General features: G+C 38.3%; 1 protein-coding gene and 1 long non-coding RNA gene across 5 annotated transcripts in view; one reads left to right on the top strand and one right to left on the bottom strand.

Annotated features, from left to right (window-relative positions):
• The window catches only part of LOC111933531 (uncharacterized), a 131,824-nt gene extending 118,765 nt beyond the window's left edge, over positions 1 to 13,059 (top strand). For all 4 annotated transcript variants that reach the window (XR_015274714.1, XR_015274713.1, XR_002866766.2 and 1 more), the window contains exons 11-12: positions 3,798 to 3,905; positions 11,997 to 13,059. This is a non-coding gene — a long non-coding RNA (uncharacterized LOC111933531). The remainder of the gene's footprint in view (positions 1 to 3,797; positions 3,906 to 11,996) is intronic.
• LOC111933532 (uncharacterized) overlaps positions 12,153 to 24,899 on the bottom strand; it is a 56,022-nt gene continuing 43,275 nt past the window's right edge. Inside the window, exons 6-12 of the mRNA XM_086844903.1 lie at positions 24,038 to 24,170; positions 22,907 to 23,044; positions 19,118 to 19,186; positions 18,250 to 18,316; positions 17,539 to 17,596; positions 15,960 to 16,144; positions 12,153 to 14,264 (exon numbers count right to left, since the gene is read on the bottom strand). Coding sequence (XP_086701029.1) covers positions 23,017 to 23,044; positions 24,038 to 24,170 — 161 coding nt within the window. The 3' untranslated portion in view covers positions 12,153 to 14,264; positions 15,960 to 16,144; positions 17,539 to 17,596; ... (1 more) ...; positions 19,118 to 19,186; positions 22,907 to 23,016. The remainder of the gene's footprint in view (positions 14,265 to 15,959; positions 16,145 to 17,538; positions 17,597 to 18,249; positions 18,317 to 19,117; positions 19,187 to 22,906; positions 23,045 to 24,037; positions 24,171 to 24,899) is intronic.

Here is a 24,899-nt window from a genome sequence, read left to right on the forward strand (position 1 = left end):
GTTGGTTTTTTTTCTTTCCCATTTCATCTGGGATGAAAAGTCTAAGAATTTCTTCAGTTATGATGGCCATTATTTGCAATAACAATAAAAGAAGATTATAAAATGTAGGAAATAAAAAAGAAATGCAAATTACCATTGGTGACTGGACAAATGTATTTAACTATCATATTCCATATTCTAGGGATATTTATGTCAGCTTTCTCTGAAGATAAAATGGTAAAGTTAAAAGAGACGTAATCTCCAATAATAAGGAAAAAAGACTTCAGAGCGTGTGTTGCTGCTGCTTTTCATATAAGGAGTTTTCTTACAATTAAATTATGGTTTTAAATATTTTTACTCTGTCTGTTGCTATATGGCTACTCATATCATACCTATAAATTGTAGATAAATTCTGAAAAGGTTGAACCACAACATAGTTCCACTCTTACCTTCAGTCAGTGGAGAACATTTTCTTTATAGCAGCAGCTGATTGAGCGTAGGAGATGTCTGGAATTTAATCAGTGTTCTCTGAAGATTTACAATCCAGCACTGTCTCACTCAGGTTTCTCATGATACCAACTTTTCCTGTATAAAAATAGCTGCATTTAAAAAAAAAAAAAAAATAGAATGAAAAGATCATTAAGTGATTTTGGGTGGGAGGGATGTATGTTTGAACCAGAACTCATGAGAGGCTTTTGTAAAACCCACTCAGCATATAACAACAGATCCCAGTAGGGAATGCTGTTCATGGAAGTGAACTGGTGTGGATGGAGTTGTTTAATAGCAAGAGAGATTTAGCTGATACTATTTTAAAATGCCTGTATACGTTGAAGACTGGAGGAAAGGTGATGGGCACATCACATAAATCTTTGAATTTCACAACAAAGAAAGAAATATTATTCATTGTATTTGAACTCAATCCCACCTGCCTGAGAGCTGAAATAAATGGAGAGTCCATTTTTGGTTTTGGTTTGATATATGTTATCCATGGTAATGCTAAGGATGGGGATGAAGTGAAAATTGTGAATTGTCACATAAAGGCTGATAGTGTGGTAACTCTAACACAACTAAAAGATAGAAAAGCTAGAGGATGAGGATTTAATTTTTTTTCCCCTATCCTTTCAGAGCATAGCTTGTCTCTTATATACTGCAGTTTAGGCCCACAGTTTATCCATTCATGCCACCTTCCCAAGCAGCAGGTCAGATCGAGGGTGCTGAGAAGATGTCGGGAGGGTTGTACTAAAATAAAAAGTCTACTTAAAAATAGAAAAAAAAGGAAAAATCTCTAACATTTCTCCAAGTTTCTGTATGATAACAGTAAGTCAGATCATTTAATTGAGATGTCCTAGATAGTTTTCTTCCCAAAGGGCTTTTGATACAGAGCTTCTGGATGAGAAACTGAAGAAATAAATGGCTGAATTTTATCCATCAGTCTCTGTAGAAGTTTTTATGTGTAATAGTCACTAGTGTAGTATTTGCTGAATCTCACTAACTGTTTAATCTATAGTTTTATACCTGTTTAAGGTTAATTTTATTTTATGATTTTATTTTTGATTAGAGTTTCAGTCATCCAAAATTTGATCTGTCCAGGTTAACTGTTGAGTAGCAAGTCAAAGAAGGGGATGGTTCCCAATGAGCTCATTGTCTGTGATTTATTCAAATAAATCACTTGGTGATTATTTATGAGTTAGTTATTCATTTCCAAGCAAGGTCAACACTTTGAGAGTCTAAAATAAACAATAACCATATTTAAGAATCTAAAGAAGAGAGAAAGTATGTGCAGTTAGAGGGAATGATTATTATAATGAAAGTATGTGCAGTTGGAGGGAATTTCAGTCTTGTTTTTTGACAAGCTTAGACCTTCAGTTCTTCATTCCTATGAACATTAAAGAAAATACTTTCTTCTAAGGGCTTAAAGTGAATGTCTAAATATTTCAGGAATGTACAATGATCTCCAAAGAACTTAAATTCATTATTAGCAAAGGAAAGTACTTCATGACTTTGTGGTTGCAGTAGGGATTTGAATATAAAATTTTTGAATTTCCAGGCTTGTTTTATACCATAATATGTTTAATAATTTTGGCTAATTCTTTAATTCCCTTGAAATTAGCTTCTTAATTGAGGATATTTTCCAGATCCTTAACTTCTACTGAAAGACAATGGAAAATTTGATTTTTATCACTTTGACACACAAAAAGTCCATTGACAGAGTGTTTTAGACCATTAAGAAATTTATTAAGGAGATTAAATTATTGCCTCCAGTAACTGCTGAGTATAACAATATTCTTTTGACCTAGCAGTTCCAAAGCACATATTCAAGTCTCCTTGGGCACTGTGAAAGTTCTCAGTGCTGTCTTTTAATTGTATTTTTTGAATCATTACATTATGGGGGTGATCATTCTGTGCAATTTTACTTGTCTACTAAGAATCTGTAAATCTTCCAGAGCTCTCATTTCCCTTCAATAAACCTTTTCTCATTACATTATTACAGAAAAAAAAAAAAAAAAGATAATATAGAAAATTTATCAAACCAACATTTTTACTTTTTAACATTGGAATAATTAATTTTTAGTTATTGAAATACTATCTGTATTATTGATGCTTCAGGCAAAACATGTAATAGCTGTGCTGTAAACAAACAAAAAAAAAAAGGAGTATTAAATTTGTAATACTCAATTACAATGACCCCATTGGTAATCCTGGTGGGTTTTAGTGGATCAGACAAAGCCTGGATAGTTGATGAGCAAAAGCTGGGCAAAAGAATCACTGAATGTGCTCTCCTTGTCATTCCTTGTAAATTAATTTCTAATGCTTCTTCTCTGGCAATACTCAGCCCTCCTGCAGAATGGAACAGGGGAAGATAGGAGACAATTCTGTGAAAAACGTTTCTGACCTGATCCAAAATATGAGCTAACCATATTTATATCCCTAAAGTCATATTAATTTAAAACTAATAGGGTTTTTTTTTGTATTGAGTTGAAAAAACTGGATTTGATGGAAGCCAAGTAGCAGAAAAAGTTTAGAGGCCTGCATTTGGCTCACATAAAACATGTCAGTGTTAATGCCAGTGCAAACTACTGCAGTTTACAGGTGAGTCACTCAAATTAATGCCAAGGCTGTGACTGATTGCAGAACATTTGAGGTCTTGCCAGCAATTATTGGGTAGAAGATAATATTTACACTTAACTGAATGCTTCCATTTCCCTATCAGTAAAATGAAGCTTCCTACAAAAGTTATTTTTTAAATTATGAAATTGGCAGAATCTTTTTGTCTTTCTTTGCCTGCTTTTCTGTTCTGTTATCTCTATCTTCGTCTCATAAATTTGTGCCATTGGCCAACTGATAAGGAATATGATAGGAACACATGGATGTAGTTGATAAAGGTAGAGATCCCAAAGTCACAAAGGCAACTTGCTAAACCAGATTCACCTAGAACAGTTTACACAAAATCATATCTAGGCAGGTTTTGAGTATCTCCAGAGAAGGAGACTCCACAGACTCTCTGGGCAGTCTGTTCTACTGCTCTGTCACACTCAAAGAGGTCTTTCCACATATTCAGATGGAACTTCCTGCTTTCAGTTTATGTCCATTGCCCCTTGTTCTGTTGCTGGGATACTTTAGTCCTACTTGGTCACTCTCAGAAAAAAGTAATTCATAGTGACTCTCAAAGAATAATTCTTTTTCTGCAGATAAAAGATTTCATTTTGCCCCATTATGTTGTTTGTCTGTAATCATTAGAGATTGGCTTATGGGTGAGGAATAAAACTTAATATCCCAATCAAAGTTGTTATTATTCAGTACATTTTTTTCTATGACAGGTCAGAAATGCACAGCATGGAAAAAGATCTTACATTGAAAGCAGAACTCTAAAGGAAAGAAGAGTGATACAGCTATATATATATATATACATCAGGCTAGAAAAAAAGGTGAGCTAAAAGAGTTTAAAATTTCCTTGCCTTTCTGCATCAAGATTGCTATTTCTTATAACCAATCTTTCCTTAATTGGAAAATTGTTGCTGCACACTGCAGAAAATGAGAGGTGGATTTATTTCTACATATGGATCCTGTTTAGTTTACTATGTTAAATAAGAAAAAAGCATATATGAATTCTGACAATAGTGGATGCTTAGACTGAAAAAAAAAATACTTACAGTAACACCAACACAATATACCAATAAAGTATTATATTATTTTTCCATTAAAAAGGGACATTTTCTTCTTATCAAGACATACACAGCATGTTTTGTCATTTCCAAATGCTACAGTTTGTGTAGCTGAGTTCATCAGTGTCCCATTACTGTACCCATGCCACCTTCTTTTCCAACCCCAGCCTCCTATGACAGATTTTCAGAGATTTCATCTGTGCCTCCATCAACAGACATAAATATTTGCTTTTAATATCAAGTCTAAATTTAGAATGCATTTCTCCTTTCACTCTGGATTCAGCAAGGAAAAAATGGCAGGCTGATATCCCACCTAGAATTTATTTGTCTGTAAAGGCAACGCCTTTCCTCAGGGGTCTGGTGTCCCTTCTCGACAGTTTTGCCTACCTGTATGCCAGGCTCCTGTTGTGATAACCACCTTGCAGACTTAGAAGAAAAGCAGGAACCATGCCCCAAAACACCTGATGAGCTAATGGCAGTGCTGAGAGGGACCAGCCAACTGCCTCAAAATGCCAAACCAGTGAGTGAAGGGTAACACAGCTGATTTTCAAAAGGGGCTGGGGACTTCCAGTGTGCTTCTCCCTCACGGGAATTACAATTTACAGTGTGCCAGGTGGAGTCTGGGGGAGTGTCTCAGTGGTGTCAGGAGGGTCTGATGGGGCTGTGATGAGACTCTCAAACACTTAGAGCTCTCTGGTTGATGGTTTCTATCTATGGGGTAATGAGAAATGATTCAAAATCTTTAAATACATTTGAAGAGGAGTAGCAGCAAGTGGTATGTGAAGGTCCCTGCTCTTGGGGAAGTGGATGAAGCAAGGGGAGAAAGGTCCCTGTTACACTCCTTGTCAGCTCCTGTCTTTTCTGCTCAAGCTTCTTTTATAGAGAAAATGCTGGGACATTGCACACAGCAAATTTTGCTGGGCTATTGGAAACATCAGTCCACTAAATTCTCCTGTTTGTCAATGGGAAAAGTAAATTAGAAGAAAAGTTCTTTCTCTCAAGTAATAAAACTTCAATAAAAGCTGGGGCAATGATCAAATACTTCCAACTCAGTCAAACATTTCTAGTAAGTGCTACTCAATCAAAAATCTTTGATTTTGGAAGAAATCATGGCTCTGGTCTCTTATCTGAAGCATTTCTCAAAGGCTTGCACGTCTCAAATAGAACTTTTGCCTTGCTTTTGCCTTGGTTGTTACTAATAACAAAATTGCCTTTGACTCCAGTGGTGTAAAATTAGTCTTTAAAATTTCCTTTATCAAAACTTTCCAGACTTACATATTACAAATTGCTGTAGTGATTCCTCAGCAAATTGATATCAACAAAAATTTCACAGCACTGGGGAGAGAGAAAAGTAGATAACAAATAAGGCTAAATATTACAGTCTTTAGTACATAGCCTTCTCATTGAGATAAACACAAATTCTTAATTCAAAACAGCAGATTTGGCCTAGTGAGACAAACTGCTTTCTGACTCTTCTGAGAGAGCAGGGAAATGAGAAATCCAGTTTTATATCTGCTATGTGCCTTTTTCACCAATCTTGGGAGCACAAACCATTTTTTAAAGTGGACTGCAATTGCCCTTGGCTATACAGATTAGTGCTCAAAACCAGAAAAAAGGCCTGTGTCCCACTTTCAAGTTGTTGACATCTCGTAGTGGCAAAGAAAAAAGATCTGAAAGGAGACCCAAAATAAAGTAGAGTCTTGGAGGATGAAGCAAGGCCAGAAAATATGTAGCAGTTGAAAGGGGTGGCAGGCTGAAAGTTTGTGTGAGGCTAGAAAAAGAAGAGATGAAAGGGTTTGGTAGACCCAAAGGTCATTGGAGTCCCAGAATAAAATTGAGGCTGAACAGAGGTGGGGAACAATAGTAGACCAGAGAGAGGAAAAAAGTAGAGGCGAAAAGTGGCCTCAAAAGGTCAGGATGCTGGAAATAAACCAGTGAACCAAGGAGTCTGGAGGGTGTCAGTAGAGGCTAAAGGGGGTAGAAGGGAAAAACAGATGGAGGTTCCTGTAATTTCACAAATCTGTTTGCGCAAAAGCATCCCCATGGAAGTCTCCTGGTGTGGGACGACAGCTTGTCCTCCTTAATTCATTTTTTTTCTGAAAATTGCAGGAAAATAATCTACATTAATTTATCCAGCTGAAACTTTCGCTCACTTTACCCTTCACATTCCTGCTTTGGGAGGCATTCTGGGTTAGTCTTTGCTTATAAACTATTAGTATTTTTATGTCCCTAGAGAAAATTAACTCCACTTACTTTTTAGCTTTGAAATTGAGCCAAAGCAGTGGTTTGGTTTTATTGAAAAGGATTTTAATATATATATATATATATTGCTATAGCAGAAGAAGAGATTCTGGTCTTCCTCTAAACAGAGAAATGGTGTATGTGGTCAGCAATTATAAAAGCCATACAGCTTGAGTGTACTGGGAGTGGCTGGGATCGAGTTAATTTTTTCCATCATGGCCTGTGATAGTTCTGGATTTGTCATTAGAATTGGTGATAAAAACTCAGTATTTTGTGTAGAACAGGGCTAGCACAATGTCAAGGCTTTTTCTGCACCAGCTGGAGTATCACTGTAGAGATTTGCATGCAGTGCCTCAGAAAAAGAGGATTCTAGGTAAAGCATTTGACAACATTGACACTTAGCACATGGTGATGGTGGCAATGCCTTGGGCTGAGGCTGCAGTACTAACCATCACTCAGTGCAGTTCTTCTGAGTTATTTCATATCCAGGTTTTAGATTTTGGTGGATAATCACGCTTCTGCACAGCAGGAGGGGGAGGAATGGGAATGAAGATAACTGAAGGCCCTGTATCTTGCAGCAGATGTACAGAAATGGTACAGAAGTGGATGTTGCCCCTGACATTCCCAGCATTTAGTAGTGAAGGACATCACACTGTTAATTCCGCACAAAGAATGAATATTTTTACTAATCCACTGCTGCTGCCATTTCGTACAAAGCCCAGTGATCCCTGTCTATTAAATGAGTAATAGGCTCTTGAGAGTCCAGAGGAGATGGAATGAGAGACAAACATGGGGGTATCTCAGGTAAGCGGGGGATTAGAATGTCCTGTGTGTGTGTGGAGAACGGGAGAACAGGTTGTTTCAGGAAAGCATGCAGAGTTATCATGATACCTTCCTGTCTGAATCAGTAAGACTCAGAGCCCTGTGCTGGAGGAAGGATGCAGATTTTCCAAATTTAGAAGTCTGTATAGAGCACATTTTCTTCTTGATGCTTTCCTGTGACAGTCAATTCCAGCTGACAGCAGGAAGAAAAGATGTGTGCTGAATAAACCTTATTATATTAAAAGTTCTATCTTGTAATGTGCAATGTCTGCATTTCTGGGAAAAAAACCCCCAAACAACAAACACCCAAAAAACCAAATCAACCAAGTTTATAATAAGCTGTAAAATTGTAATGTTTTGCAAGAAATGTCTTACAAAAACAGAACCTTCTGTGTTATAAAGAAAAATGTAGAAATTTATTTTATTTTAGAGAATTAAAGATGGACTAATCAGCTTCTGGTTATATTACACTGCTTTTGTTTCTAAACTCTTATTTTCCTCTATAGATAGGACACACAAAATGGTGGTTTTTTTACTTTTTTAAGGGATGCATACTGCACCTCTCAGCTTGACCAGAGCTGCCACTTCTATTCAAACAAAATACAGCTGAAAAAAGGAAAAAAGAATAACAGTGACAATTTAAAATAATTTCCAAGCCATCTTGTATGTCAAATCAAAAGTAGATCAGTGTTTCCCTGTTTAAAATGTAATATAATGCCATAATAATATGGCAGGCTGCAAGTAAAAATAGTCCTTATCCTATGCCCAACATGTATTTGTATCCTATTAACCTATTTCCTTAAGCCTATTAACCTAACCTTTCCTTAAGCATGGGAAACCATGGGATAGAAATGTAACTCATTGTCTGCTTTAAACATATAAGCTGTCCACTGGGGCAAAAATAGCTGTACATGCACCTAAGCCCATAAAGGTAACAGCACAGGCCAATGAGGCAACCATCTGTAGAGTGGCTGGTCAAACAATTAGGAAACTGAGAACTCCTTAGAAGATTTTTCTGGGGCAATTTGAACAAGAAGTGCATTTATGGAGACTTTTAAGCAATTTGTAGAGAGAAGAAAGGATCAAGTTTTCAACACAGGTCAGTGTTAAGCTTTTGACTGGCCCAGTCCTTTAAGTAACAGCCAGACCCGTGCAGAGAAAGGTGCTGTAAGTATGCAAAGCAACATTGAAATGCAGGAGTGAGTAGAGGGTTAAGGCATGTTCCTTCACATCCTGGAAGTACATATTTCATGTCTCTGATGTTGAAGGATTTCTTTCCATGGGAGCTATTTCACTTAACTTAGTCAAGAGACCTGAGTACTGAGAGGCACAGGGGCACCTTGAAAACTGACTGTGTTTTATACACAAACTTGAGGAGTATAAGCAACTTTTCAAATAGTGTCATTGTTATTGAACTCACAGTCAGAGGCTGTGCTGATTACTGTCCTAAAAATCTCAGCTGTGCAGAGCTCACATCAAGATTGAGTACCATGTTTCTATGTATTTTAACTGGAATAGGAGAGCAGTGAAGAGGAAAAAACATCATTGGAACCATCAGATTTCTCTTTAATATATATTGTCCTGGCACTAATCTATAAAAACCTCACAGAGGGCTGACTGGCTCTAAACCACCTTGGATTAGCAGTATATCTTTACAAGCTTCTCTACTTTTCAAACTTAGAGGTTCTCCTCCTGAAGCTGTTACAGCTCCAGTCAAATATTATTGCAGCTAAAGAAAAGATTGGAGTGTTTTTTTATTGTAAAAGTATTCTTCACTACACACATGGCTGCCAACTGCTACTGGAAATTATTACCCCAACTTTAAATATTTAACTCAATTTTATCTCGCTTAGATTTTACCCATTAAGATTCCACACTTGGCAAAAAAAAACTTTTGTTAGCAAAAGTCAACAACTGCTTATGTTTGGTAGTTTACATAATTGTAAGGAATAGAGATGGATGAAACTTATTTTTGTTAGTTTGTTCTTTTCCACTGTTGTGAAAAGATTGAGATTCAATGTGCTGCTGTAAGACAATAGTTCCTGAGTTGTGATAAAATACAACTGCCTCAAATGGAACATTTTCACGAGAAATTGATGAAAACCAAGCAGCAGATGTACCAATTACAAAACCAAATGAACACAATACTGTGAGTATTGGAGGTGCCTTTGGAGATATAAAATGATAGTAGTTTTGTTCGGTAGCAGGAATTTCTCTTTACTGCCAGGTTACCTGGAGTGATGTTTCAGAGCCTCCTAACTGTGGTTTTCTGTGCTCAAAAGCCATTAATGTAAGTGCTATGGTGACATTTTCCATGTGAATTGGCTGCTCTGGGGAAGGATCCTGAATCAGCAGCAGTTCCCATGACCAGCCAAAGACAGACACTGAATGACTATAATCCTCCCATCTCCTACAGCTCCTCTTCTATCATTTCCATAAAGCACTGGCCATTCCTCTAACAATTAAAGGGCATATAATAGAAATTTTACTAGAGTATAGAGAGAGGTGGAGCACTTGAATTGTCACAAGAGGCATAAATAATTGCCATAAGACCACTGATCTTTATGTTACTTTACTGTATGGCCTATTACTGAAGTTAACCTTGCTGAAGAGAAGTAACTCAAGTACCTGGCTTCAATTAATTGTCTAGTGAAAAGCAGTGCTAATAAATTGCCCCATTCCAAGGCCGGGCACTGCAAGAAAATCTACTGGTTACATATCTTGAAATGTTCAATTAGCAGAAGTGGTATCCTTGACCTTAAACACATATCCAGCCTTAGAAAATTGTGTTTAAAAAACGTATGTAACAGCAAAGCTTGTGAACAAGGAAAGATGGATTAGATTAGACCTTTACTGATACAATACCTTATTTTGGTAGCTGTCTTTCCCTAGAATTCAGTCAAAAGATATTAAATAGCTGTAATTGCATCCTTGATATTCTATTCCACTCAATGCCAGATGTATATGGCATACATATATATGCTATACAGCACAAAACTCTGTAATAGTTTTCAGGCCTGAATGTAGTTCTGCAGTTCGTTTCTTTATGAGTTTTCTTCTTTTGGGAAAATGAAACCCAGCAGAAGCATACCAAAAATAAAAAGTTTTTCGCATTTTGGTCCTAATATGTGGAATTTATTTCATAGCAATTTTAAAATGCTACAATTTAAACTATTCATTTGCATTTCCTACTATTCTGACTCTCTAAAAACAAGTTGAATGGAAATGAGCCTAAAACACAACCATACAATATATTAAAGCCAAGAATAAAGGAAACTGAAGCTGAAGCACATTTCTAGCTATCATTCCTCAGTCAAATATTAGTATGGCAATCCATAGTTTGATGATGCAGGTTGTTACGATTTTTTTTTAAGTCACTGGTCTTTTTCTGAATTAATTCATTCAAAACCATTAATATTCAACCTGCAGAGATACTATTAAGCCATACAGCTTCAAGAAAATACGAAGGGTTTTGCTACAGCTTTCTCAATAAGGATTTCTGAATTCTTGCTTATATATTTAACACATTCTCTACTGAAAAGTAGCACTAGGAAAATATAGAGCAAGGAACACATGGAGCTATACACAGAGGGAATATATAATGTTGGTATAATCTTCATGGATTCACTATAAATAACTTCTTTTGAAGCTGTGTATATGTCTCTCTATTATCCAGATGTTGTTATATTTAAATGCAGTTCAATGAAAATCAGATGAGGAGAAGGAATTTCCATCAGGATCTATCTTATTTGCACGAAGTACCATTGCTGCTATTGTTTGTTGGTTTGGGGTTTTTTTTAACCAGGTAATACTGTTAGAACTCTGTACTGGAGATGGTGGGGTAAATCTGGATCTTTGTGAAACATCATGCTGAGCTCAATTCTTGCAGCAGCAAATAGTCCAAGGTTGATGCTGTGTTCTCTGTGTCTGCTCCTGAGCCTTATTATCCAAGTCACTTCCCCAGCAAAGTCAGGTTAATTTGGGGTGAACAGTTTCCATTGCAGGGGCTGATAGAAATGGCACCTGGGAGTTCGTGCCTTTATCCAAACACAGGGTGTGCTCAGGGCCTACTTTGGGGCAATATATTTGTGCCCTTCTGCACACAGGGTAAATTTATCTGAAGCCAGCAAGACTATCTCAACTGAGAAAACAAAGCAAAGTACTTAATATCTGGCATTGAGACCTAAAATAGAAAACCAGAAATAGATCTGTAACTGCAGTTCTCTAAACTGTCTGCTAGATCATCAAAATTTGTCTTAATTAGGAATTAACATGTTATTTGAAGATGAGGATTTGCCTTTTTTTTTTTTTTTTTTTAGTTAGTACAATTTTCGATATGCATACTTTAAAAATCAAACCAAAATCAATCAGAGGAAATTCCAGCTCAGCATGTCTGCCTCTGCCAACTGCCCAGAGCCCAGGGTAAGGGCAGAGTGAAGACAGCAGAGAAGAATTTGAGCAGCAGAATGTACAGTCTCCATTTTTCCCCTTTTTCTACAAAATTGAAAATTACATTCAGGGTTCATTTATCCAAAAGTTATTGATTATTTTTCCTCAGGTTTTCTAGAATTGACAAGCTATCAAACAAAAAGGATCACTCTTGCTAAAAAATGGTATGTTTGTTAAAAGAGATGCCATATTAGCAGAATAGATTTACCGCATTTAATTTCTTGGCTTTATTATCATAAAAATTAAAAAAAATTCCAAAAACCAACATTTTCACTACCTCATAAGTCTATCTGAAACACTACCAGAAGTCAGACTTACTTTTAAGCTTTCCTTTTTTCACAGCTTCACTTGGAGTGTGTCTGCTTGGGGTAATCAGAGGAGAAAAACAGCATGAACCTGGAATGTTTGCACAATGTAGTTCAAGCTCTTGTGGACATGGATGAACCCACTTGAACACCAGGGACCCTTCGTGAAAGACAAATGAAGCTGCTCATGAGATCCATGCAGAATAGCTGATGTAGGCTTTTTATTCAATTTGCCGTTTGTTTACATTTATTATCCTTTATCGCAATGCTTGTCTATGTGCATCAACAGTTCCCATGATGGTACAGTGGGAGGCATAATTCCCATTTGTTTGAGTTGTGAATTTCTTTTGAAAAAACCATGAACACAGGACAATGAAAAAGAGCTACTTTTTCCAGCACATCATGAGGGAGTACAGCAGAATCTAATATTCAACGCAGCAGTGTCAATGCACAGTGAGTGTATGCAGCTCTCAAAACCCCTGGAAAACAGATAAGCACAGTTCCATTCTGGAGGAATATTTTTTGTGACTGAGGAGTCTCAGCATGTAGTAAGTCCCTCAAGCCTGGTTTTCCTTGGTCAAGTTCATATGTTGTATTTTTCCCCTTCCAAACAAATTGTCTCATGTAAGGACCAGATTTTGGTGGATAAGTCAATATTTTTTAATCCTTATTAGAGTCACTCTAAGAGTGCATCTGTCAGGATGCACTGACACTAATTTTCTAGGGATTTAAAACTTTTTTGTCATTGATACAGCACCAAAGCAACCTGCAAATTCACTAAGTTGCAGAGTTTACCAGTGAAGCCACACAAAGGCTTTCAACATCTCTTCTGTATCCTCCAATTGCTTCTAAGGCTCTCTGCTAATTTCAGTACTCGATGTGGCTTCCTCTACCTTGAGGAAGCAGTTCTGGAACTGTCATTGACTTCCTCTAGAAAGCTGGTTATTTCCAAGACACAAAATCTCATTGAAAAGCTATGAACCGTCCTCTGATACAATGAGTATTAGTAAAATTTCACAGAATTTTTACTGTATTAAGTGTTAAGCAACTAAACAGATAGTTCAAAATACAATAAAGAGGTCATAAAAAAACTGAACAAACTTTTGAAGTTTCTCAAGCATTCAGGAACCACCAAGTGAATATTCTATTTCTGTGACAACTGTGAATTCCTTTCTAGGTATATTTGAGTATTTTTAAGTACACTGAAATTCAGTGATCTCATGGTTTTATGGTTCTACAAATACTGCTTTTTTATTCTGTAGATTTACTAGTAGTTTTGGAAGGAAATTATCCAGGAACTGAAAATAGCAGTGAGGCAAATCAGCCAACCTGCTGATCAAATCTGTAGATATAGTGAAGTGTCCCTTTAATTTTTCATTAATTTGCTAAGGACATTTACGAGCAGTATTAAAGCATATGGTAGAACATGTGACCATCAGGCTCCACCATATGGCTGAGCCATGGCTTCACTCTGTTAGCCATCTATCCAGAGGCTAAGTCAGGCCTGGAGTAACCCACTGTGCTCCATGTTGGGGGTTTGCAATCCAGACCAGAACTCTGCTGATGTTTCTCTCTTGCCCCAGATGCACTGCAATTATCAGCTGTTCTAGAAGGGAGCATTGCTGGTTAGGGGAGAAGCAGAACTCTGCCAATCCTTGTGTGTAGAGGTTGCCAGGAAACAGTATTTCTTCTGAAATCTCTGAAAGAAACATAGTTTTGGTTTCTAGAGATTACTTAGGGAAGATATTTGAACTTTTCTGAAAGGAAGAAATGCAAATGAGAGGGTTGAATCAGCTCAGGTTTAAAAAAAATTGAAACTCATGAAAGTCTAAACAAAGGTGATGGTTCTGGTTGATTTGCACAATTGCTCTTGTTAAATGAAAGTTAAATAAAAGTTAAATGGGCACAGACTTCTCTTCGTCAACCAAATAGGCTGGAGCTGAGACTTTTAAAGAACCCCATTTAACTTCAACCCCGCTGATTTATCTCATCTATGTGTAAATGAGAAATAGTTGTTGGGGTATTTTTAAAAAGCAGTATATTCACTTATCTCAAACTCGTCAGGTGGGTCCTAGACGTTGAAGCCATTTGCAAGGGAGAATAATTGCTCACAGATGAGGAATGTAGACTTTTTTCTGCAGTCATAATATTGTGCAATATGTGTGCTCAGGGTACTGATTTATTCTGGTTAAAGCAGAAAATGAGCCCATTCAAACATTAGTACCACTGTAACAAGAGACATAGAACAGCCACCATTCCCATCAGAAGTGTTAAGTCCTCATTCTGGATTTCCTAAAAACCTTTCCTGTTCAAATACAGAGATAAACAGAATAGAAAATTAAGTAGAAACATTTGTTTTGAGAATATATAAAAAAAATAAAATAGGAAGTATAAGGGAAGCAAAAGAAAAGAAAGCATTCCTTGAGTTAAGGCTGTCAAACACCTTTTGTTGGCTTGTAAATGAAAGCTTATTCAGCTATTTTTTTCTCCAATTAAATATTTGAGGTCTCCATAGCAACAGCCTTTTTGCAAGATGCGTATATTTCATGATGTGGATATTGAGCAGCTGGAACGGGAAATGCTATAACCATAACATAGGACATTTAGAGTACTTTCTAGGGAAAGAAGGAGTACCTACTGCCACAGAGCAACACTTTTCTTGGCAGTAATGTTAATTTTAAAACTTTGGAATTTTTTTTCTAAAGAAATTATGCATTTTCTCCTCTGTTCTTGTTGTCTTGTGTTGTGTGACATGTGAATTTTAAAAGGTAGTTTCACATAAAAAGTAAAATAAAACTTATTTTTAGATTTTTTTAAGTCGTGATATTACAAATCTATCTTTTCAACAGGTCAAAGTGCTTTTCAAACCACTGAAATCACTGCAGAGATACTAGGTTACAGGGGCTGAGGCTCTGCAGTCAATCTGTCAGACACATTGGTAAAAGAAATTTTAAAATATTTTTTCTCTAGCATGGCTGTTGGTAACAGCTCAGTAGGTGCTGTGCAGTGGAGATAATGCAGGAGCTACAAAATAATTTTGAAACCTATTTTGATAGTTATGTTTGCTGTCAATTATATGAGGACTGAGTTCTAGCTTTTCTGCACAGAGCCCATTCCCAACTGGCAGAGCAGGGAGGAGTAGGAGGAAAGGGTTAATTGAAGCCCTTCAGTTGTGGGGAAGAGAGCTTTGGCATAAATTTTGGTGCTACAACTGTATTTGTAATTTAAACCCCACCCAATATTGTGTAGAATGACAGAATGTTTGAGTTGGAAGGAACCCACAACAATCATCTGGTTCTGTGCAAGAGCCTGGCCCTGTAAATCCAGTGGCACTATGAAACCTGAGATAAATCTGCAGAAGTGTAGAGAAGGAACAGTAGACATGGGTTTTGGTCAGCATTTCTGAAAGCAATTTTCTCTTACAGCCTTTTTTCCATATGCTCTTTAGCATCAGGTTCATATATGCTGAGATAGTCAGTATAACTTTCAGATTCCTCCAAACATCTGTGCTTACCTTTAGGCATTTCTGAGCATGACATGGGGAAGGATACCAAGGAACAGGGAACTATTTGTGTGCACCGTGTTCCTGTATTTAAAAGGTGGCTACAAAGAAGAGGAATATTCACTTTTTTGCAAGGAGTCATATGGAAAAGATGAGGGGTGTAGTTAATCCTGGGAAATTTCTATTAGACATGTAAGGAAAATTTTTCACAGTGAGAACAATTAACCTTTGGAATAATCTCCCCAGAGAAGTGGCAGATTCCTCAACATTGGACACTTTTAAGATTAATCTTGACTGGCTGCTGGACATTCTTGTCTAGACAATGCCTTTCCCAAGAAAGATTGGACCAGATCCTCTTTAAGGTGCCTTCCAACCTGTTATTCTGTGATTCTAGTGCTGGTCCTCAAAGCCTGTTAGATATACACATTCCTGACATCTCACCTTAGAGAACAATGGGTATAAACTGAAACAGGTGAAGAATAGTTTTTCTGAGATCACCTGAAAAGGGAGAACTGATCTGGCACAAAAATTGTGATGAGCTTAGCTTGTTGTAGTCTTCTACAACAGAGGATAAGAGGACAATCTGGCTTGCTCTAAACATTAGAGATACATGGCAGGTGGAGAATGGCTGCCAAGGCAGGAGGGCAGTGCTGAACACAGAAGAACATTTTTAAATGCTGAATCTGAAAGAAATTTTAATGAAAACTTGAATTAGAATTCAGTTCACCATAAGAAGGTAAAAAAAAAAAAAAAAAGAGCAGTTGATAAAAGAGCAAAACAATTTTCTTGATAGATAACATAAACCCTGTCCTGTGTTACCTTTTAGTGTCTAAAAAGCAGCTGTGTCCCCTTGCTCCTGTTGCCAGGTGATTGGGATGCCTGTGGAAGGCACCCTTGCAGCCAGGGTGAAGTCAGTGTTAAGGTGGTGTTACCAGCAGGTTTCTGTGTGTGTGAAATTGCCTTACAAGAGGATAGGCTCAGTGTCCACACCCTTGGGATCAGGAGCAGTGCTCAGGCACTGTTGGATGTGCTCCCTAACTGGTCTGCAAACAAGGACTTTACTCTGAGCTGGATTCCTCCTCCACTTTTTCCTTCTTACAGAGTCAACCATGAGGTCCTACATACTCTTTTTACCCCTCGTACTATCAAATTTTTTCAGAGCTCTCTCAGGTAGCAGGCTTGAATGATCAGTTGGAATAACTGATAGCTCATCATATTTGTGAGCTATATGGTACATATTTGTACCATATCTGTAGTACATTGTGTTCTCCATAACAACATTACCTCCTTTTCCTTCTCCTGTATGAACAGGTCATCTTCTGCCTTATTTTGACTACAATGTCAACAACAAATTGGAGCCAGGGGCAGAGCTGTTAAGTCCTGATAAGCTAACTGAAGTGTGACTTTCTTAGATATGAGGCAAATGTTTCTACCCCAGAGGAGATCTGTTATTTTATTTTTCCTTAAGCTAATTGGAGGTTTGTTTTGCATTGTCTCAGCATGGCAGTTTAAGCACTAATCCTGTCACACAACTCCCATAGATTTTAACAAGAGCATACCACACCTGAAAACACTGAGATCTGTGAGTGATGCTTCTGCTGGAATTCATGCTTACCACAGCTAACTAGCTAAATACAGGGGATTCAAGGAGAGGATTAAAAATGTCCTGTCTGGCAGAAATTGCTACAGGCACTTGTATTAACTGGATTACTAATCTCCATAAAGTACTTAATAGCTAAATAGCGTTTTCTGTATTTTCAGAGATAGTATTCTCAAAGATGTCTGATTTTCCAAAGGGAACAAAAAATGTCACTGAAGCATTTCCATTAAGGAGAAGACAGGACCCCCAGGGTGTTAATCCAGCTCTTTGAGAGGTTGAAAATCTTAGGAAGTAAGCAGAGCACAAGCCACTGTCAAAGTTCTGGCAATTAATTTTCTTTTCTCTCCCTTGCTGCATTTTACTAACTTGACTATTGATAATATACATGTTATTTTAATGGTCATGTCCAACATAACAAAACAGTCATGAACTATATTTGAGTTAGTCTTTATAATGTATAAGTTCTACAAGTCTTACCTTTAAAAAATATAAGGTCTTTGGGCTATCCTTCGACACTGGACAGCTCTATCTTTTTCTATAATATAAAAAATAAGTGGCACTAGCTGATGAATTGACATCCAAACAAGGAGAGCTTCTTAAGGAGAGTTGCTACAATGTTCATCATCATGAAGGACCCTTCAGTGCAGAGCTGCTTGACCCACCTCTGCAATGCTTCCTCAGCCAGGTTTCTTATGCAATATTTTTACTCACTGATTATAAAGATTTGGCTGAATAAGGATTGTATAATCTACATACTTAACTAAGGAAACTACCTTATTTATAATATTGTTGCTTATTCAGATTGTCAGAGGTGTTGGTAACATGACAAATATTCCCACTCTGTAGCTATTAACAGTAAGGTTAAAGAAAGCAGCCTGCAAAAACACCTGTACAGGAGCTGTTGAGATAAACTGAACCTAGATCAGTAGGATGTTGCTATGGGTAATGTAAGGGTTAAAGTGGATGTGATTTGGAAAGATTTGCACAGTGTGGCCAGCATTTGACAGAATTTCCAGTTATCCAGCAGCATCTACCTGATAATCTCAGTGTCTTACAGCACACAGGCAGTTTTCTGCTACTGGAAGTCACAAAAGTAAAGTGCCTTGTGTGGGAAATCAAAGCTTCGAAAATCAGGACAATAGAACCTCCATTTATAAATGAAAGGCAATACATTTTCCATAATTTTACCTTATCAGGAATTATTTTCGAGCAAGTACATGATCCTCTATCCCACTGCTTTAGTTCTGCTCAGACACTATGAAAAAGAACAAGGAAACACTATCAAGCTGATACTTCGAGCTGAAGGCAAGCAATGGCAGTAACAGGCAAGGAAAGTGCAGCAGTGGAGTTGCAGCTTTGCTTTCAAGGGCATGTCATGCAAGGTAACTGAAAGTATGAATGGACACAGAACAACTTAGTCAAATTAGATTAGAGCAAAGCCTGTCAATAAACAAGATCTTAGGACAAGAAAATGAGGAGAATTAACAAAAGGAAACAAAACATTCTTTAAAGAGAAGAAAAGGTATGATATTGGGAGCAAAATGAAACAATAATTAAATCAATGCTTTTAGAAAAAGTTCTGGTGCTTTTTAGCTATGCAGCTCAGATCCCACATGAAAGGACTACATCTGGACCTACAATCTCTGCTATAATTTCTCATTAGTATCATAGATCTTTTACTTCTCCAGTAATATTATTAGAAACAACAATAGAAGTAATAATGTGTGTTCAGGGTTGGTAGAAGCTTCAGATATTAAACAATATGCTTTTTTTGGAGCATTTTAAATTCTTATCCTGGTATTCACAACCCTTTTAGACAATCAAAGCTATGAAAATATTGGTTTTTCTTTTCTAGCTAGGTTTGGTCACCTCCTGAAACATTCAGTGTTTAGTAGACAATGTAAAGAAGGTTTGATCACTCCATCTCCTGCTCCACTACTCCACCTCTCTGGGCTAAAACTCCAAGCATTGCATTCCTTATAAAAGAGACATGCCTCTGCCTAAATGTTACCTCCCATCTGCTTTCTTTTTAATAACTTCCCAGATTCCAAGTTACCTGTTACAACTCCAATTTGTCAATACAAATGCACTCAGGAAGCGGCATCAATGTGAACTCAACAAGATCCTATAATTAAGGATATATCTAGGTTAAATAGTAATAAGGATAAATCCTATAACAGGACTTAAATGTAGGAGTATGAACCTTCAGGACTCTGACTTAATTAAGGAAAAAAAAATAAAAGGTTATCTATTGTTTCACTATCTTGAATCTATGCAGGACAGAGCTCCTGGTGACTGGCTCTGGATCAGCACTTAGCTCCACCCAAGAAATCTCCCAGAGATTGAGTGCAGTCTGGTCCATCAAAGCCAGGAAACCAGAAGGAAACTGTTCAGACTGTTGTATTTGTCCTTAACATTTTGTGACTTCACTCTTATGTTTTATCAGTACATTGTATTTTTGCATAAACATTCCCTTTGGGCACCTGGATTTCACAGCAATGGGATCTTTTCAAAGTACATCATCCAAAGATGTCATGCTTGCTTCAAACTGTTTGTAGATGAAACAACAGCTGTACAAGAAGCACAATGAACAGCTAAACAGGGTAATAGGCAGATTATCTTTTCATGTAGTAAGCAGCAATCACAGTAAAGCAAGTGCTTTGTTAAAGGAAGGGTAGCAGTACATTATAACAAATGATTCTTTATTTCACAAACTCCTGCCACTCCTCTGTGTCAACTCCTCTGTGCCTTTTTCAAGGTGCTTGAGGACAGAAGGTGAGTGACATGTGAGCTAGAAAATATGTGGGGTAAACCATGGTTCTTTTCTTTTTTATTTTGCTCTGGCTTTGATTTTAACCAGTTTTTTGCCTGGGTCAGTAAATATCCTCAAGTTTATTGTTGAACCTCAATGCTTTCTCTTCCGCAGTAAGGTGCAGTTTGACCTGTTAGCTTCTCCTTTCAGTAGATGTTTATGTGAAAACCTCAAAACATCAGCTGCACAGCACTCTGAGATAAAATATCCCTTGATGAGAGAAACACGTAGCAATTATGCCTCATAAAGTATAAGTTTCAAACTCCAAAACATTGGCATGGGTATACATTCTATTCTTTGTGAGGCCACCTCCTCATCTAGGTTCTGTTATCTGCTTGCAGACTGATCTCATTTTGGTTTTAAAGAAGGAAAAGTGAGTAAAGTAATTGAGACAGTGATAATTTGCAACCCATGCCAGATAAGCCAGTTCTTTGGAGTTGTTGCTTTTGTGGTAGGTGAGGGGGAAGGTTTTAGGTGATGAAGCAGTGTTTCTGCTCCTGCAGAAATGTTTTGTTCATTTGGTGACAGTTGAATGTTGGTCCCTTCATGCCATCAGTCTCTCTACAACCTCTCTGTCCCAGTGGGGAGCAGTGAGAGTGCAAAAATCTGAATTTATATATCTCTTTTTTGTAATTCATTAAAGGTGAGAAATGAGGCCTCTGTGAACTGAATTACACTGATGCAGAATACTTTCCAGCAGTTTATAAACCTGTCCCCTAGGGTTTCAGTATTAGCCAAAAGAGGACATGCATTTTTTTAATCTTGCTTTTCCAGATCCTCAGAAAATAAAAATTGCCACAACAAATATATTTTTTCTTTCTACATCATGGCATTTCAACAAAATATCCATGTCATTTGTATCAACATATAGAAAATTATCTGCTTGACTGTTGAGGTGGGATGATATTTAGTAATTGTTCTTGTCTCCATGCTGCTGAGCAATTTAAATCATCTTTCTTTATTGATGGATCATGTGAAGACCTAAGAAAAATATCACTGTGCTGCACCTGAATTTTTTATAAATAAATAACAGAAAATGGGCTAATGATATTGTTTCTTACAGTAATTGCATCAATTTAAATAATGAAACACTGTGGGAGCTTAATTTCTAAAGTTCTTATTTAAAACCTAAAGAAAGTCACTGTGGGCCTAGGGCTCTCTCTCATGTGGTTTACATAAATTTGGAATATGGGAGGGTTTCAAAGCACTTATGCAACAGCAATTATGTATTTAATTACTCCCTTTTATTAGATCCTGTTGTTAAATCCAGTTCATAATGAATGAACATTCTGATCTATCAAGGCAGGAGCTTCAAACCATGCCAGACCAAACAACTTGCTTAGGCAGAGGTCATTAGTTGGAATAGTAACCCTTGTGGTTTTTACATATATGTAATATATAAACTCTAGTAATGGGGGGGAAATGGGGGTCTTGGTTGCTCTGCAGTCCTAAGAGCAAGTCCAGCTCCACCAAGCACTGCAACTGATCAGTTCTTACATGCACTGAGTTTTGAGTCCATGATAGTCAGGCAAGTGGCACTAGCCAGGCTCACAAAAAGGACTGCATATATGGACTGTGCAACTTCTCATAAAAATAACCTCTGAGTTTGAAGAGCCCACCCTAAATAGATCACCTTTCCTTCTGTGAGATAAAATACTCATCTTTAGCAAGATCTAACATAGTTTTCACCCTGAGGCCACTAACAACATAGGATTCAGAAGTTTATATATTGACCCATACCACAAACTAAATTTTTAACTGAGTATTAACTGGAACATGGTAAGCTCTCTTCAGTAAATTAGGTTTGTATTGAATAAAATGGCTGACATGGAAGTCGCATGAATTTCTTAGTGAGTTTGCTTTAAATGTGCCTTAGGAGCTCAGTAACATAAATCACAGGACTTCCATTATTTAATTTTTAATCTCAGCTTTTAATAGCTTCATAATTCACTGTTGTTTTTAATTGCCATTCATATCTCCAACAACAAAAAATAGGCTCAAAGAAAAAGAAATCAAGCATCAGAACCTGGTTTTGATTTAGAAACATTCATAGTACTAAAATAGAACAGTTGCTCCTAGCTAAACTGTTTGAATTATACATTAATTCGTTTCCTCTGGTTTCCGTAGTGCTATTTTGGAATATTTTTTCAACCATTGATTTACATTTTATGTTCCAGCTGAAATTCCATTTTTATATTCAAAGATATTGGGTCAGCTATATAATTTATTAATTCATCAAAGTAAACACCATATTCTACCAGAAGTGTCTTGTGTTGGCTGCTCACTGACTAGCAAGTGCCACAGGGACAATGAATCAGAACATTTCTGGGGCATCTGCAGAAATCTAAGATTCAGCAAAGCAAATGTAAACCCCAGTGTGCTGTGGGTGAGAGCCAGCCAAGAGGCATGTCAAAGTCCAAATGGCATCCTGAGGCAAATATGCATGCTGTTAACTATGCCACTTTGGTTTATGAGAAGAAATAAACTCATAATAATAATAATAATAATGCTTTGTCAGTCATTCATTTTTCCAAATCTAAACTGCAGCTGATCAATCTTACAGTACTATAGAAGCTAGAATGCATTGGAAAAATTCCTGATCTACTTCAGTGTGAGTACAGCCAAGACAAACTGTTCCCTGCAAAGGAACAACTTGATTTAAATTTTGCATTTCCTTGAGACCAGTAGTGCTACACCTGCTTTCAGCTCACACTTTTATGTTACACAAGTAGCACGACACAAAGAGAAGCCTCCTTTTAATGTTTTGTCCCAAGATTTCCCTTTAGCACTGCTTTCCTACTCTGGAGCTGGGCAGAAAGCAGCATGGAGAGGGGTGAGGGAAGGCGCCACCCTACACATCCAGAGTCCCCACTGCCAAAACACTGGGGCACCATCTCCACAGGAGCACCCAGTTTGGATCATTCTCCTTTGCAACACTGACTGTAGTTTTGGATCAGACACTCAGCAGAGACTAAACACAACTGCTTCAATGTCAGAAGTTAATCATGATGGATTAATTAATTAGTAATTAACCTGCTGTCATCCCTCTTCGTTCCTTCTCATCAGGACATCTTCCTCCTTCATCTGCAGCAGAGTTCAGCTGAGGCAGAGCAGAGCAGAATGCAGACATGTAGCTTGCACAGCTACAGTGGGAAGTAGATGTGGGTACATCTATGTATATACACAAAGACATATGTTTTAAATAGATGTATATACATAGATATATATATATACACTGAATAGTTGTATCTATAAATAAATAGTGTAAAGAAATGCAATATTTACAGATAAATTTAAATCATAAGCTCTCTCTGTCCAGAATCTAAACAGCTTTTCTGTCAAAATAAGAGATTAAAAAAAAATACGGCTGTATTGCCACCTGGAGGATCTGTGTGTCATGACTGGCTCCCCAGGACAAGATGTAAGTAGTGTCTCTGAGCACAAGGGTTTAACCGTAGAGGAATGAAGTTCCTGGCACTGAGGTTATCATTAGGGGTAATTTGAATCAGCTAATTGTGCAGTTACACCTTTTATCAGTCTCAGTCTTTGTACCAGAATAAGTAGCTCCAAAACCTGGACACTTAATTTATTTTTACACTCTAGAGATGACATCTCTGAGCCTTCAAAATAAACTCCTGAATGTCTCTTGGTAAAAGGAAGAGGCAGGAGGGATGATGCTGTCAATGGAAGTGCTTCCTTTCAGCTTTTTTTCCTTTGATTTCGACTTGCAGCTCTAGGACCCTCCTAATTTTTAGAGTTAGGAAAACGTGAAGAAAGCTCTATTTCAAAACCAAAGATTAATTCTAAAATTGAACCTGTTTCATTCACACTGAGGAAATCTAAAAGCCTGAAATAAGATCCTGACAAAAGTAAGTGTTCTTGTCCAGTCTCTTCACCCTTCTCCCTGCTGCCAGGGGCCACCAAAGGGAAGAAATGGTTCCTTTAGTGAAAATGATCCAAGTGTGAGGCATAATATCCCTTGGAGTAGAGAAAGCATGATCATCCCAGCATGGGCTGCACAAAGTGGATTCATCTTCTACTTATGTATCTACAGGCACCTCGCCAGTGCTGTCCTGAGTGCACTGAGGATTTTTTAGCCACAGTATTGCTGCAGACTCAGGATGTCAGGAAGTGACAGAGGCCTCATCACACTGTCCTCCTCACCTGAATGAAGCAGCTTTGCTGTTTCTCCTACACCCGATGAAGATCTGCCCCGAGGATGGTTTCACTGAGGAGCAGCGGGGACGTGTGGATATATTCTTACCAGGTGTGGAATGGGTGTTCTGAGTCCAGGAGCCTGGTTAATAGAGAGAGACAATACACACTGAGCTGGTAACTGCAGTACACGGGGCACTCTGAGCCTTTCCCAGGAGGGGAAAGAAATGACTGCCGTTTCCCAGAGCAGGCATTAGGCTTTGCAGGCCTGCCGGAGCTGTCCCAGAGTGCCACCAAGGCAGCAGAAGCGCTCAGCCACGCTGGCCAGGCAGGAACGGCCAGTGCGGCTCTGCCCTGCTGGGGCTCAGCAGCCGGGACAGATAACTCCTGCAGGAGCTGGAGCAGTGTGCCACAAATGATGCTGCCTTCCAGCTCTGTGCAGAGGGAGAGGAACAAAGGGAGGAAGGGCAGCGTTTTACCCCGCTTTACTCCCTGCCCTGCTGGGAGGCCCTGGCAGCGCGCCCCGGGTGCATCGGGCCAGGGGACAGCCCGACCCTCATGGCACCCGGGCACTCACCTGCCAGCCTCAGAGCCCTCATGGCACCCGGGCACTCACCTGCCAGCCTCAAACCCCTCATGGCACCCGGGCACTCACCTGCCAGCCTCAGAGCCCTCATGGCACCCGGGCACTCACCTGCCAGCCTCAAACCCCTCATGGCACCCGGGCACTCACCTGCCAGCCTCAGAGCCCTCATGGCACCCGAGCACTCACCTGCCAGCCTCAGAGCCCTCATGGCACCCGGGCACTCACCTGCCAGCCTCAAACCCCTCATGGCACCCGGGCACTCACCTGCCAGCCTCAAACCCCTCA

Source organism: Cyanistes caeruleus, chromosome 10 (assembly GCF_971803275.1).
Source record: "Cyanistes caeruleus chromosome 10, bCyaCae1.hap1.1, whole genome shotgun sequence".
NCBI lineage: Eukaryota > Metazoa > Chordata > Aves > Passeriformes > Paridae > Cyanistes > Cyanistes caeruleus.